General features: G+C 41.2%; 1 protein-coding gene across 5 annotated transcripts in view; it reads left to right on the top strand.

Moving 5' to 3' along the window:
- Nucleotides 1-15173, top strand: part of TRAF6 (TNF receptor associated factor 6) — a 34211-nt gene extending 19038 nt beyond the window's left edge. For 4 of the 5 annotated variants that reach the window (XM_038405189.1, XM_038405192.2, XM_038405187.2 and 1 more), the window contains 5 exons: nucleotides 10038-10188; nucleotides 10946-11104; nucleotides 12227-12298; nucleotides 13048-13125; nucleotides 14069-15173. In XM_038405189.1, the coding sequence (XP_038261117.1) occupies nucleotides 10038-10188; nucleotides 10946-11104; nucleotides 12227-12298; nucleotides 13048-13125; nucleotides 14069-14947 (1339 nt within the window). In that variant the 3' untranslated portion in view covers nucleotides 14948-15173. Of the gene's footprint in view, nucleotides 1-1106; nucleotides 2222-10037; nucleotides 10189-10945; nucleotides 11105-12226; nucleotides 12299-13047; nucleotides 13126-14068 lie in introns of those variants that run through there. The other variant, XM_043515938.1, reaches the window with a different exon arrangement.
- Nucleotides 15174-15962: the final 789 nt, after the last annotated feature.

Raw genomic sequence — 15962 nt, 5'->3', positions numbered from 1 at the left:
CATAGAGGATGACAAACTACTACTGCTCTCTGCCACCAAGCAAAGTGAGTAGCTGAGCTCCTTGCTGTGAATCAGCAGGGTTAGTACCTTTAGATGACCCTGTAAAAATCAGTGGGCTTCCACCTGATAGAATTTCTGGATTTTTTTAGTTTTTTAAAAAACCTATGAAATAACATCCATAAAAACTACATTAAAATGCAAAGTCAAGCACTCAGAAGTTAGTAAATGCCAGAATTAAGATTGCCTGTGCCACCTTAATTTGTCACCCTCGTGTGCACGCATTATGATACAGTCTTTAATTACATGATCACATACAGTCTTTCCCGCAGGTTCCCTGCCCCATTCTGTGCATGGGATAGACAATGCTCATGGAATTAATCAGTTGTGTTGCAATATGAGGCTGTTGTCTGGCCTCACTCCTTGTAGAAGTTGGAAGTGTATAGTGAATGGGGTGGGGGATTACAGGGAGAGAAAGGATGGTCTCATGGCTTAGGCAGTTGAATGCTGCCCTTGAGACTTGGATTCTATCCCTATCTCTGCTAGAGTTCCTATGTGACAATGGTTAAGTTACTTAAACCAGACTTTTCACAGGTGGCTACTGACTGTTTCTCTCATTTTCTGGATGCCTGACTTGAGACCCTGGGATCTGATTTGCAAGAATGTTGAATGCTCACAGCTGCAACTGAAGTCCATTGTATTTGTATTTGAATGTGTAAAGTTCCAAGAACTCTGAAAAAATCAGATCCTAGTCACTTTTCAAACTTGGCACCCAAAATTAGTGGATACTTTTGATTTGTTATGAAGATAGATGCATTAATGTGTGTGAAGCACTCGGACTATAGTGGTGATAGTCATAGAAAAGCCATGAAGAATTTAATTCTGTATTCATAACAGAACTTGAATGGTGAGCAGTAAACGGGTATAAAATGAAATATTGAATAGCTGCTCATTAAATGAGCACAGATAGTCCTGTGCACTGAATATGGCAGGGACTTATGGATGTGCGGGAGCGGGGACTATATGACCATGTAATTAAAGACTGTTTTATAATGCAAAGTTGCAGAGATAACCTTAATTCTAATACTTGCTTTTTTTTCATAGATCCCAAGGCCAGAAGGGACCGTTGTGATCATCTAGTCTGACTTCCTGCATAATTTAGACCATAGGATTTCCCCAAAAATAATTTCTAGAGCATAGCTTTTAGAAAAACATCCAGTCTTGATTTTAAAATTACCAATGATGGATGGAAAATCCACCCTGACCTTTGGTAAATTGCCCCAAAGGTTAATTACCTTCACTGTCAATACTTTACGCCTTACTTCTTTTGCTTTTGGGTGCATGAGTTTGCAATCTTAATTTTTTTAATGTAGTTCTTGTGTGCAATTTATATATAGTATACAATTCACACTAGAACGGAGTTTGTTATCCAATACATACCTGGATAACTTATAAGTCTTCGATACCAGGCTTTTATATGAACTTAGGCCAGGCTACTGGGAGTCAGGACTCCAGGATCTATTTCTGCCTGTCTTCTTGTGTGCAGTAGCCCCAGCACATATTCTCTGCTTAAACTAATCTTAGGATTTTATGAATAAGTTTGCACAAGAAATCAAAACACTTAAAGAGGATGTAGTATCTGTTGATCTTGCAAGCAGGTCACCTAGATGCTAAAGTGTATATGGAGCTTTAGAAATGCCTTAGTCTCCCAACCACTTCAAGGAAAAAACAACTTCACTGATTAAAAAGGCAGAATTTTTTAATTAAAATTTTCTTTCAGTGGAGTTCTGTCATGGATACACTGTCACGGATACACAAGAGCTCCGCTATGTCCCAGCTTTTAAACAGGACCCTTGGAGGAACCACTGTGTGTCAGACCCTCGAGAGGTCTCACTCTTGAGGGTAGGCCACATGGACTCAGCACTGCTGTTTCACATTGTGAGCTCTGCTCAGTGAATCCAACAGAGAGACTTCTTGTCAGAATTTTATGCTCTTCAGGGACCAGTGCACCTCAGGAAGTATTTGCAGTGACATCTGGCAGCCTTTCAAAACAGAGTCGGATTTATTAACCAGCTGGAACACAGCATGAGGAAGTCCTTAGGTTAGCATAGAGAAATAAAGGTTAAAACATAGGCCACTCTGATCAAGTCAGCTTTCCATCTGGCCAAGCTGCTGTGGAATCTGCTTCTGGCTCTGGGTGGCTCTGTCTCATGGTCATTCCCAGGTGAGAGCTGCTGAACCCGTCCCAAAAGCCAACTCTTATCCAGAGCTTGTTAGCCCGCTTTGAGTTTACAAGCTCTGCCTGCCAGAGATTCCCACAAGTGTCAGTTGCTTAGTCCTTGAGGGTTCCAGGCTTCCATTGTGTTTCCATTCTCCATTGATATAGGTTGGTTTCAGCCAGTCCTTTAATAACCCATTCATTCCACCCCAGACAGCTAGGTGACCCAGCAGCTCATGTGTTTAACCCTTTTGTATCCCCAGATAACGATACAAAATACATACTTTTTTCAGAGTAGCAGCCGTGTTAGTCTGTATTCGCAAAAAGAAAAGGAGTACTTGTGGCACCTTAGAGACTAACAAATTTATTAGAGCATAAGCTTTCGTGAGCTACAGCTCACTTCATCGGATGCATTTGGTGGAAAAAACAGAGGAGAGATTTATATACACACACACACACAGAGAACATGAAACAATGGGTTTATCATACACACTGTAAGGAGAGTGATCACTTAACATAAGCCATCACCAGCAGCGGGGGGGGAAAGGAGGAAAACCTTTCATGGTGACAAGCAAGGTAGGCTAATTCCAGCAGTTAACAAGAATATCAGAGGAACAGTGGGGGGTGGGGTGGGAGGGAGAAATACCATGGGGAAATAGTTTTACTTTGTGTAATGACTCATCCATTCCCAGTCTCTATTCAAGCCTAAGTTAATTGTATCCAGTTTGCAAATTAATTCCAATTCAGCAGTCTCTCGTTGGAGTCTGTTTTTGAAGCTTTTTTGTTGAAGTATAGCCACTCTTAGGTCTGTGATCGAGTGACCAGAGAGACTGAAGTGTTCTCCAACTGGTTTTTGAATGTTATAATTCTTGACGTCTGATTTGTGTCCATTCATTCTTTTACGTAGAGACTGTCCAGTTTGGCCAATGTACATGGCAGAGGGGCATTGCTGGCACATGATGGCATATATCACATTGGTAGATGCACAGGTGAACGAGCCTCTGATGGTGTGGCTGATGTGATTAGGCCCTATGATGGTATCCCCTGAATAGATATGTGGACAGAGTTGGCAACGGGCTTTGTTGCAAGGATAGGTTCCTGGGTTAGTGGTTCTGTTGTGTGGTGTGTGGTTGCTGGTGAGTATTTGCTTCAGATTGGGGGGCTGTCTGTAAGCAAGGACTGGTCTGTCTCCCAAGATCTGAGAGAGCGATGGCTCGTCCTTCAGGATAGGTTGTAGATCCTTGATGATGCGTTGGAGGGGTTTTAGTTGGGGGCTGAAGGTGATGGCTAGTGGCGTTCTGTTGTTTTCTTTGTTGGGCCTGTCCTGTAGTAGGTGACTTCTGGGTACTCTTCTGGCTCTGTCAATCTGTTTCTTCACTTCAGCAGGTGGGTACTGTAGTTGTAGGAATGCATGATAGAGATCTTGTAGGTGTTTGTCTCTGTCTGAGGGGTTGGAGCAAATGCGGTTATATCGTAGCGCTTGGCTGTAGACAATGGATCGAGTGGTATGATCTGGATGAAAGCTAGAGGCATGTAGGTAGGAATAGCGGTCAGTAGGTTTCCGATACATGCCTCTAGCTTTCATCCAGATCATACCACTCGATCCATTGTCTACAGCCAAGCGCTACGATATAACCGCATTTGCTCCAACCCCTCAGACAGAGACAAACACCTACAAGATCTCTATCATGCATTCCTACAACTACAGTACCCACCTGCTGAAGTGAAGAAACAGATTGACAGAGCCAGAAGAGTACCCAGAAGTCACCTACTACAGGACAGGCCCTACAAAGAAAACAACAGAACGCCACTAGCCATCACCTTCAGCCCCCAACTAAAACCCCTCCAACGCATCATCAAGGATCTACAACCTATCCTGAAGGACGAGCCATCGCTCTCTCAGATCTTGGGAGACAGACCAGTCCTTGCTTACAGACAGCCCCCCACTCTGAAGCAAATACTCACCAGCAACCACACACCACACAACAGAACCACTAACCCAGGAACCTATCCTTGCAACAAAGCCCGTTGCCAACTCTGTCCACATATCTATTCAGGGGATACCATCATAGGGCCTAATCACATCAGCCACACCATCAGAGGCTCGTTCACCTGTGCATCTACCAATGTGATATATGCCATCATGTGCCAGCAATGCCCCTCTGCCATGTACATTGGCCAAACTGGACAGTCTCTACGTAAAAGAATGAATGGACACAAATCAGACGTCAAGAATTATAACATTCAAAAACCAGTTGGAGAACACTTCAATCTCTCTGGTCACTCGATCACAGACCTAAGAGTGGCTATACTTCAACAAAAAAGCTTCAAAAACAGACTCCAACGAGAGACTGCTGAATTGGAATTAATTTGCAAACTGGATACAATTAACTTAGGCTTGAATAGAGACTGGGAATGGATGAGTCATTACACAAAGTAAAACTATTTCCCCATGGTATTTCTCCCTCCCACCCCACCCCCCACTGTTCCTCTGATATTCTTGTTAACTGCTGGAATTAGCCTACCTGCTTGTCACCATGAAAGGTTTTCCTCCTTCCCCCCCCTGCTGTTGGTGATGGCTTATCTTAAGTGATCACTCTCCTTACAGTGTGTATGATAAACCCATTGTTTCATGTTCTCTGTGTGTGTGTATATAAATCTCTCCTCTGTTTTTTCCACCAAATGCATCCGATGAAGTGAGCTGTAGCTCACGAAAGCTTATGCTCTAATAAATTTGTTAGTCTCTAAGGTGCCACAAGTACTCCTTTTCTTTTTGAAAATACATACTGAAACTGAGGCGTGCATAGGAATCATAAAAATATTCTCACTTGGTGAGAGGTTCTTCATATTCGCTTTACTTTGGGATTCTTACATACCTAAAATGGTTATTTTCCAATCCTTCTGCTCTTGAAGTGCTTTTATAGTCTACCACTTAATGACTGTACCGCAAATTCTGTTTTTTAATAGGTGCTTGCCATCATATTGCTTAATGTGGAACTAGGGGAAATAAGGTGTTCAAAAGAAAACACATTTACTGGCAGGTGGAGAAACTTCCATTCTAAACCTCAGTGCATGGGAATTGTTTTCTCTTCTTTGTAGCTACAGTGCAGTTGCTCAGTATAAACTGACCTGTAAGAGGGTACTAATAACAAAAGGCTTTTATTTCACAGAAAACTAAATTCCTACTTCTATCTCCTTTCATTTCAGCACTGACTATTTCGGTGAATATCAAACAGAGGTGCCAGATCTTTTAGATCTGGGAAACTGCAGATCATCCCCATAATATTTTGAGTTTTATCAGTAATCCCTCTCTGATTCATTGCTATTGAACTTTGTCTCTGTGGTTTGAGTGGGGAGTAGTGACAGTGAAAATAGGGGGTTTGCAGTGCAAGTGTCAAACATTTGGAGGACAGGGCTGAATTCCATGCTTAATTGTGGCCCATCAGTCAAGGTATTAATTCAGGGTGCATACTTTCCACAGCACATTGTTTACTGATATCAACAGGAGGCTCCCACAGAGCTCAAGGGAAGAACTGACTTTTATATAGCAACTGTTTAGTACGTGATTGTCAGAGTCATCACTCAGTGGGAAAATCTGTTCCCCTTTAAGCCGTCTCTATTTCTGTCTTTTCTTTCTTGTCCTTCCCCATCTCTGTTTTTCCCTTTTCTGTGCATCTGAGTTAATGTTGATACTGAAGTGCCATCATTGGGCTTTAGAATTAATACTCTAATCCAGTTAGTAAGGGGCAGAGGAGTTCAAATCTCAGTGCATTGTTTCAAGCTTTCTGCAGACTTGGGAAGATGTTACTGCTTTGGTTACATTTAATTCACATTTAGAAAACTATCTCTGCATCTAGGGCTAGAAGCTTTTAAAAATGAACTTTAAATTACATCATGTAGGCTACAAATACATCATGTGGGTTGGATCGCAGTAAATTACATTGCTTCTCAAAAAGTGTTGGCTTTTTTGTAAATAAAGCCTTAGAAAACACCTTTAGGTACTATTCAGGGTTGGATTATTTGACCTACAATAGTAAAGAAAATTGCTTCTTTAGGTGACTGTTAGTGCGTGTTTCCACACTAGAGGTATTAGCTTTTATTTTTACTTCTAAAATTTGCTAACCAAAAACAATCTATAAGCACCAATATAATATTTAAAAAATAAAACATAACTCCAGTTTTCTGTCCCTTATAATCTCATCAGGCCAAAACTTGCGTAGCACTTGAGGAGTTTTCTGACATTTGATGTATGATACATCTGATGGACCAACAGAAATGAGTGGCTTGAGTTCTACAGTCAAATGCCCCTCACTGGAAAAACACTGTGCCTCCACTTTCCCTCCTGTTTCAGTTTGGGGGACCATAAGCAGAAGCATTTTGGCTGATTATACGTGCTGTGATACTACAGGAAAAGAGAGGCCATCTCTGAAACAGCCACTACAGCTGGTTGAAAAACTGCCAGCAAAAGCAGCAAATAACTTGACTAATAATTGCCAACAATCTGTAGAGCTGCACAGTAGGAAAAAAGATATCTGCAAATAATGCATTCAGCAGCTGAAAGGAAAAATTAATCAAATGACTTGCAAATATTTGACTAGCACTAGAAGTTAGGGGGTCATACCATATAGTTTTTATTTATAGGGCAAAATAACAAAGGGGATTCAGCAAACCAAAGCTGTCAAGCCTATAGGTGTTCCAGTGCAGCATCATTGCTCACATTGTCCAAGAGCCCATCCACAAAACATCTGGAATTTAGGATTAAAATGTTCTTGCACATCCTTAATATGGGACTGTACTTCAAGGGACGTGCCTAACTTGGTCAGTGCATCCATCCATATTATCCAATCTGGAGCTATAATAGCAATAGTCGTAAAATCTCTTTAGAAGCTAATCTAAAACTCCTCAAGGAATCTGAATGTGTAATACACACAATGCTTCTACTTTTTACTAGTGACATTTAAAACACTGAAGAGTTTTAAAAATGTTTTTAACTCAGTAACTTCACTGAAAATCCTAACGTTTCAATTACTGCTGTAGGTGAGGGGCCTGCCTGCCTGTGGTGTTAGGAAAACCATTGTCAAGGAAATCTGTGACCTAAGCAGAACGTGACTGGGGCTTAAAAAAAAAAAATCTTAAACAGGCTACTCTCTTAAATAGCAAGATGAGGATGAAGTAAATCTTACCTTTTCTCTTTTTCACGTTTCTCCAATTAACTTTTGCCATTGAATATCTTACTGAGCTTTCCTTAGTAGCAATGGCTATTTAGGCTAGTTCACTTTCTGTCTTCCTCCTGTAAATATTCATTGATAGGCATATGTAAGATACAATCAGAATAAAGCAATTATGTACAGAGTCACCATTATACTTCTCAGTTAAGCTGCTAAGACATGCAAAGCTTTGTTGAGCAATTTTTAGAGGCTAGATGGTGCTGTGGCTTTGGATTTAGATCACTAGTGAATATAATATTCTCAATGTACTTGCTAGTAGATTCTTGTCCATATCACAAGAATCACTCATTGTGGCACAACTTACCATGATTCTCAGTCATTGTTCAGGAAAGCATAGGCGCTGAATCTGTGGGTGCTCTGGGCCTAGAGCACTCATGAAAAAACAATAATGAGTACTCAGCACCCATTGGCAGCCTCACTGATCAGCTCCTCCCCTGCCCCCACAGCACCTCCTGTCCATTGGTGGGCCCCAGCTCCTCCCCCTCCCCCAGCACCTCCTACCCACTGATGGCCCCAGCGCCTCCCACCCACCAGTGATCAGCTGTTGAACGGTGTGCAAGAGGCATTGGGTGGGGAGGAGCAGCGGGAGCAGGCAGAGGCCGGGGAGGGGGCGGGAAGAGGTGCAGTGGGGGCGGAGCCAGGGGTTGAGCACCCCCAGGGAACTCGGAAAGTCAGTGTCTCTGCATGAAAGCCCCCAATCTGGAATAACAAGCAGTACAAATTGGTACTGGGTGCATATATTGAACTGTGTGTGGGAAGTGTGTATAGCATCTTTCTACACTAAGCCTGGCTCTAACCAGTCTTGATGTCACATTCACAAACAGTTAAGTGCATCATATTCATGAATACATTACTTAAAATATTTGTTGTAAATAATTGGCATTTATATATTACTTTACAGTCATTGATTAGCTAATCCTTATCCCGTCACTGTAAAGGGGTGGGTGGGTGTTATCCCCATTTTACAGCTGAGGCAATTCCCATTCCCCTGGCCATGAAAAATTGCTGATTTTTATTTAATGTGGTTCAGCTGCTAACTATGAACTTAATTATAAGCAGAAAGTTTGTAATGCACTACACTACATTATACCTGTAACAACCAGCTTCCAGTTGTAGGTTGTAAGTAGAATGAATGTTTATGTATTGTGACACTGAGAGCACTGTTTGGACTGGGGAGCTATGAGAGCTGAAACTGCAGGCCACTGCTTTGTTTTTTTCCGTTTGTTTAGGAGTGAGATTCTTGTGGCAAACCATCTCCTGAAAGCAAAACCAGAAAAAGAAAGGTCATGGTCTCTTTCTAAAGTCTAAACTTACCTCCCTTTTCTGTTGCAGTAATGCTAACAAAGTAGGTGCTGGCCAAAGATTTCTTGTCAAATGAACAATACTATTTATCTACCTCTCTCCACCCCCAAATCCAATGATCTTTGAACCGCAAAGGCCCTTTGACTCTCAACCTGCTCAGAGTATTGTTAATCCACGTTTTTTCACACTAGCAGTATTGTCCATTAGCACCAAAATTCAGAATTCTTCTGTTTAACTATATTATTTAACTTTGTACATTCCCATATGAATGTGTTGGTTCACACCTGAAGGCAACAGGTACCAGGTAATCTCTGCTGTTCCAGACAAAAATTGGGGAATGGGGGACAGTGTGGGTGGATACCTATTTGAATTGCATTACATAGTGGCTCTTTTTTTAAATGTGTCCTGTGCATATATGAGAGTAAAACAAGGAAAATGATACATTAAACTTTTAAGGGGCACCACTTGAAATCTAGTCAATTTCAATTTCTTTTCTTAAAATTGCTTCAGATACACCTGCCCCAAATCCCTCCTCGTTTTTAAGTCTTGAGCATTTTTTTAAGACTTCTTACTGGTGGCTTTTCTCATTCCTGTTGCTATGTGAGAGACCCAAAATAAAGGAGACTAACTGATTATACAGAGGTAATAGGGAAACTGACTAAACAAAAGTGCTGTCAAATATAAAGTAAACTGGAAAAAATAGAAATACTTGCTTCTCAATTTCTAATTATGGTAATCGTGGGTGTTACTTGTAACAATGGTATGTTTTCACATTTAAAAAAAAAAAGCGAGAGGAGAAGGGACAAAAGTTGCAGAACTCTTTAAATGTCTGATTCCAAATCTCTCTTGTGTGTGGAACAAACACCCATTAACTTCAATAGGAATTGTTCATGAAATGGCTGCAGAAATGGAAACCTAAATTATTAGCCTTTCTGTATCCTCCTTGCAGATTTATTCCCAGAATGCTTACCAGTGCAATCATCCAGCTGGATCTGAGCAAATATAACACTATTCTAACCCAAAGGAACGCTGCTACAAATGGAATTATTTTGAAAGCTACATACATGTAGTATTCTGGTAACGTTAGTTATCAGGATATTTTATGGTATAATTTGTGCTAGTTGCTGTGTAACTGCCATTATTTTCAGTGACTGCCTTAACACTTTATTATGAAATTTTCATTAGTGTAAGAGAAGGCTTTAAAATAAGGGTAGGGAAAGAAGTCTGAGATTTGCTAGATATTTTTTCCTCTTGGGTGTACATATCACCTCATCCTCTTCTTTTTATGGTAGAGATGCAGGTCACAAATGTCCAGTAGACAATGAAATTCTACTCGAAAACCAACTCTTCCCTGACAACTTTGCCAAACGGGAAATCCTCTCATTGAAGGTGAGATGTCCCAACAAGGGCTGTCTTCTAAAGATGGAGCTGAGACATCTAGAGGTAAGGATCATTGAAAAATGGAAAATAGTTTCCCATTTTGAAATATTAAAAAAATCTCCAAAATGACTTTCTGAAGATGGTCTTCATCTTATTGGTGGTTGTGGTTTCAAATCCACTGTTCATTTGATCAAAGCTGGTTCTGTTTCTCTAACTGAAAGAAATAAGTGGCTGATCTTAGTTACCTTAGCCCAAGCCATATGTCACAGCTTGCATACAGCAAACGATAGTGCCTATAATGTTAATAGTGGTATTAGTTTCATCATTTTAGTCTCCCTTTGGCCTGTCTTTGTCACATGTAATTTTGACCAACCATATGCTATAAATTTGAGCTTTCTATATCCAGTGTCCAAAATGCCAGTTTATACCTGCTCAAAGCAATCTGGATAAAACATAAACAATTTTTAAGTAGTCCTGGAAGTTGTCCAATTAAAGAGTGTGTTAAGCTGTAAAAAGTAGCCCTATGATGACTCTTCAGTATTAATGTTTGTGCAGAGCTTTGAATTTATAGTCCTATTCAAATCCTGGTTCTGCTATGGAGCTCTTCCATATGGACTGCAATTAAAGTCATTGAGGTTCTGGGTTTAAGGGCTTATGCAGGCAAATGCTTTTGCAGGATTGGGGCGTGAAAGAATATTGAAGTTGCCAGTTGTATTCCTCTTGGAGCCATTTTGTGCCATCTTGGAGATGTATGAATAGCTGGTACCTGGAACACTTTTTGGGGTTTCTAATACCATGTTCTCTTGTTGCCCTTTTGCAGGAGCATCAGTTGAATTGTGACTTCTGCTCTGTGGAATGCCTACAATGCCAGGGCTCCTTCCAGAAGAACCAGCTTCAAAACCACATGACGCTGGAATGCCCACGGCGGCAGGTCTGCTGTCCAAACTGTGCCACATCTATGGCTTATGAAGATAAAGAGGCACGTGCTGAAAAATATTAGAGTGGATGAAAAATACTGTAACATTTGTCCTCAATTGTTAATGCAATATCAAGGGAGGGTGTTCATCAGGATAGTAAATTGATCCAGAAACAGCTTTCTTTGCTGCTGTGCTGGACATTAGGAGGTTGTGACCTCTGGATTGTCCTCTCTTGGGCAGGTGAAGACTAGCTCCCCCCTTTTTTTGGGTCAAGATGGGGTCATGCTTGGTTAAACCTTTTTTGGAGACCCTAGGGTGCATGGGGAGGTGAAAGAGTTGGCATAAGAGGGACCTTTAATTTTTGACCTTACAAAGAGAGATGGCAGCATTAGCATCCCACAATGACCTTAAAAAGAAAAAGGGGAGGGGCTAGAATAACAGGATAGGACAAAAATACTGGTGTGTGGTGGGCTTTCTTGTTCTGCTCACAAACCCGTTACCTGCTGGAAACATGGATGGGTGCAGAGAGGGAGAGCTGTGCTCCAATACCTAAATCTCTCCTTCGAACAAGAGAGTTGGAGCAAAACTTCTGGATTCTGTTCTTCGCTCTGATTCTGACTCCTGGGTGACGTTGAGTATCTGGCTTCTGTATGTTGAGCTTTCATTTCCTTATCTCTGTAGATAGACATAATCTATCGTATATTAGGCTTATCTGAAAAGCACTTCAAAATGTGCCATTGAAAATTCCCAGGTTAATGCACATCATGTTTGTGACCCTTTTTGTCAAATGTTAAGACTCCTTAATATATGCATTAGTATCAATTTCACAAGAAAATTCTTTAAAATGTTTACATCCTTAATACAATTAATTAAACCCAAACGTCACAAATGTCTTGGGCAACTTCAGAATCAGAATTTTGTAGTATCAGAAATAGGACTTATCACTGAATTTCTGATGAGACAAGAATAAAATTCAGAAAATGAAAAGACTCATTCAGGAATCAGAATGGGGGTATTTTCCCGTTTAAACCCAGAAAGATACAAAGCTTGAAACTTAAAAAATAAATGATCAAGAATTTTACATAGACATCTAGAACACAGGCTAATCAATACTCTCTTCTCTTTTAATAATCATTTAATTGTTACTAATAGTTCTTATTTTATTTCCTTTTCAAAAAATGAAGCTTCATGACCAGAATTGTCCACTTGCAAATGTGTTTTGTGAATATTGCAATACAATGCTCATCAGAGAACAGGTAAGAGCCTACCTTTTCGCCATATGTCTGCCTGTCAGGTTGGAGTGCATCATAAATAATATTTAACCTATCTAGTGCAAACATTTTAAGATTTTATGGTAACCCATGTAAGTGTCTGAGCCCTCACATGTCAAACTTCCTCTAAATCTGAGGTTCTCAATCTTTTTCCTTCTGAGGTCCCCCCAGCATTCTATTTAAAAACTCCATGGCCCACCGGTGCCACAATAAATGCTTTTCTCCATATAAAAGCCATGGCTTTCGTTAAGGGGTAAAAAGCAGGGCAGTTGCCTGGGGCTTCCTTGGCCCTGCCGCTTCCCACAGCTCCCATTGGCCTGGAACGGCGAACCACAGTCTTTCCTGGAGTCTCAAATTTACGGTGAATAATAATTATCAAGGAATATTACATTGGTGTGACTTGCAGTGATGTTGCTGCATTACCTTGCATAATTTATTAAATGGCCTTTAACATTTAGTGCCTATTCAAGTGCAAATTAGTGGTGTGTGGTTGCTCATTATTCTATTAAAATGTTGAAATCTGTCGTATTTAAATACAGCCATGTGTTTCGGCTGGATCCTGAGAGTTGGAACATTGCTGTGTGCTTAACACACACAGTCGCTAATTCTTTCATCATATTCTGTGATCGAATGGCATAATTTCTTTTCTGAAAAAGAAGACTTTGATCTAAAGAGGAGAATGTAAACTATTCATCTTAAAGAAAAATTAATCTTAACTCTCATTTTGGTTTTAGTTGCCTAATCATTATAATAATGACTGCCCTACCGCCCCAGTACCATGTACATACAGTGCCTTTGGATGTCCTGAAAAGGTAAATCTTTCTTTTATGCACATCAATACGAAGAACTCTCCTCAGTACCTCTCATCTAATCTATGTCACAAATTTCCCGGGCTTGATTTTTACAGTTTGACTTTCAAAAGCTGCCAGCATTGACCTGACTCAGCTTCTGTTGAAGGTAATGAGAATTTGATTAGACAAGTGCCCGGGTGCTTTAGCAAAGTCCACCCTAAATCTAATAGTTTTCTGGGGTGGTTTTATTTTGCTGTTCTTACCCGTGTTGATTTTAAGCTTAAATACCAATTGTCTTCTGTAATATTGCCTTATGAAAGTTTTTAAATGCCAGGTATGTAACTCTTGTAGTTTAGGGCAAACAATTGGCAAATTCTTCAAATCCACATGATCCTCAAACTCATGATTTTTGGTGAAACAGTGCTAATTTTGGGGGAAGTTCCAAGTTTTCTAATTACAGTACTTCCTTTTAATGATAAGTTTCTCTCACCTTTAACCGATTGCTCTCCTTGCCTTTCCTGAATACACTGTCATATTCGGGGCTCTGGTGCCACTACTGCTGTGCAATGTAGGGAATACATTGCTGATTGCAAACAGGATAGTGGCAGTATTAAATATATGCAAAGTAGTGCAGGAATTCTGTTACCTTTTACATCATGATTTTAACAAACCATTTTGACCTAAATGCTATTTGTCTCTACAGACACCTGAACTGGTTATTTTTCTGAGTTGTCTGATCTTACAGTTGGTCCAAAACAAAGTCCCCTCAATTGGACTGGACTTGACTTGACTTTGTCACATCACTTGTTTTGTCTTAGTTCTTGTTCCAGCTAATCTGTGTTAGCTAAAGCCATTTCTATTATGTACTGCAGTTCATCTTTGAAGCCCAATATTTTGTTGTTTAGTTTCAGGAAATGTTTTTGCTGCTCAAGAGTTTATGATGCCATGTCTCTTTAAATTCTAGATGCAGAGGAATGAGTTGGCACATCATATGCAAGAGTACACTCAAGTTCACATGAGAATGATGGCTCAGACTCTCCGGAGTATTAGTGTTACTACAACTCCCATGTCCTACCTCAGTGGTCTATCCTTTGAGCCGTCTCTCTTCTCACATGTCCCACCTGCCACATATGACTGCAACCCAGAAGTTGAGAACTTCAAGGAAACCATTCAGCAGTTGGAAGGTCGCCTGGTAAGACAAGATCACCAAATCAGAGAGCTTATTGCTAAAATGGAGACTCAGAGCGCTCACGTGGGAGACCTCAAACGCACTATCCAAAATCTAGAGGAAAAAATTACTGAAATGGAGGCACAACAATGTAACGGCATTTATATCTGGAAGATTGAGAACTTCAGCACATATCTGAGAGCCCAAGAAGAAGAGAAACCTGTTGTGATCCACAGCTCTGGCTTCTACACTGGGAAACCAGGCTACAAACTGTGTTTGCGCCTACATATCCAGTTACCAAATTCTCAGCGCTGTGCTAACTTTATATCCCTCTTTGTCCATACTATGCAAGGAGAATATGACAGTCATCTGCCTTGGCCATTTCAGGGCACCATACGACTTTCTATTTTGGATCAATCAGAGGGACATTTAAGGCAAAATCACGAAGAAGTCATGGAAGCCAAACCTGAGCTTCTAGCCTTTCAGAGACCAGCAATCCAGCGCAACCCAAAAGGTTTTGGTTATGTGACATTCATGCACCTGCAAGCTTTGAAGCAAAGAACCTATGTAAAAGATGATACTCTCCTGGTGCGCTGTGAGGTTGTAACACGTTTAGACTTGAACAGTGTACGGAGAGAGGGCTTTCAACCTCGCAGTACTGATGGAGCTGTATAGTCTGGGAGTCCCGCACTATTGTTCTTTCACAACAGATTGGAAGGACCAGCGCATGAATGCAGGGATTTTCCAGAGGGGAAAAGCTTCATGATAAGAGCAGTTATCTGGGTTGAACAATGCTATTCTGCAGGCTAATACAGCTGATTTGACTGAATAGAATTTGATGCCTTTGGTATACAAGCTTTTTCTCTGTTTGTGGGTCATGTATTAAATATTTCTTACTGTTCTCTGTTAATGCATAAAGCTAACTGAGGGAAGTATTGCTGTGTTATCAAAGGTGAAATTCTTCAGTAAGAATTTATTGAAGCAGCTCTCTTCCTACACTGGGGGAGGTTGGGTCAAATTCCACTTCTAGAAGTCTCTGAGAAAGTGGAGCATTGAAGCGGAATGCCCCAGGTATCCTAAATATGAAAGTATTGGAAAGCCACTAAAAGGGGCAGGGAGCAGGGGATGAGGATGGGGAAGCAAGTGGGAGGAGTGGTGGTCATGTGGGGGTGGTAGAGGATAAAGCAGGGGGATTATCTGGGGCTCAGGCTAGCAGTGTCTAGCATAGGGGAACTAAGTGCCAGAGCACAGGCAGGATGAGAGAGAGGTACAACTAGTTCAGTCTGCTCCAGGTCGCATCTCCCTGGGGAGTTAACGCAGCAGGACCCAGAATCCCTGGGAAGTTTCTCCTGTTTGCTCCTGGGAAATGGCACCTCCCGCTTCTGGCCCCAATTTCATCTGGTGCTCTGAGACCATCCTCCTCCCTGCCCTTCCTTGAGGCTAACTAGCAGCTGCCCCCGCTGACCACTTTGTATATGCCTGTCTGCCCCTTTGTCCAGTGGGAGCCATTCTGTGCCTGTGCACCTGCCTAAGTGCATCTGTCTTCCTGATTGACCTCTTGTGCTCCTACCCCATAGACCTTCCCCCCCGTAGGTCCTGCTCTCTGCCCATCTGCCCTTCAGCCTCAGCTGGTTTGTCCCTTTGTCTATCCCTCTCCTTCTCACCTATCACAGCCAGAGGCTTGAAGCAC

Source organism: Dermochelys coriacea, chromosome 6 (assembly GCF_009764565.3).
Source record: "Dermochelys coriacea isolate rDerCor1 chromosome 6, rDerCor1.pri.v4, whole genome shotgun sequence".
Lineage (NCBI taxonomy): Eukaryota > Metazoa > Chordata > Testudines > Dermochelyidae > Dermochelys > Dermochelys coriacea.
This window is presented reverse-complemented; position numbering and strand designations above follow the sequence as displayed.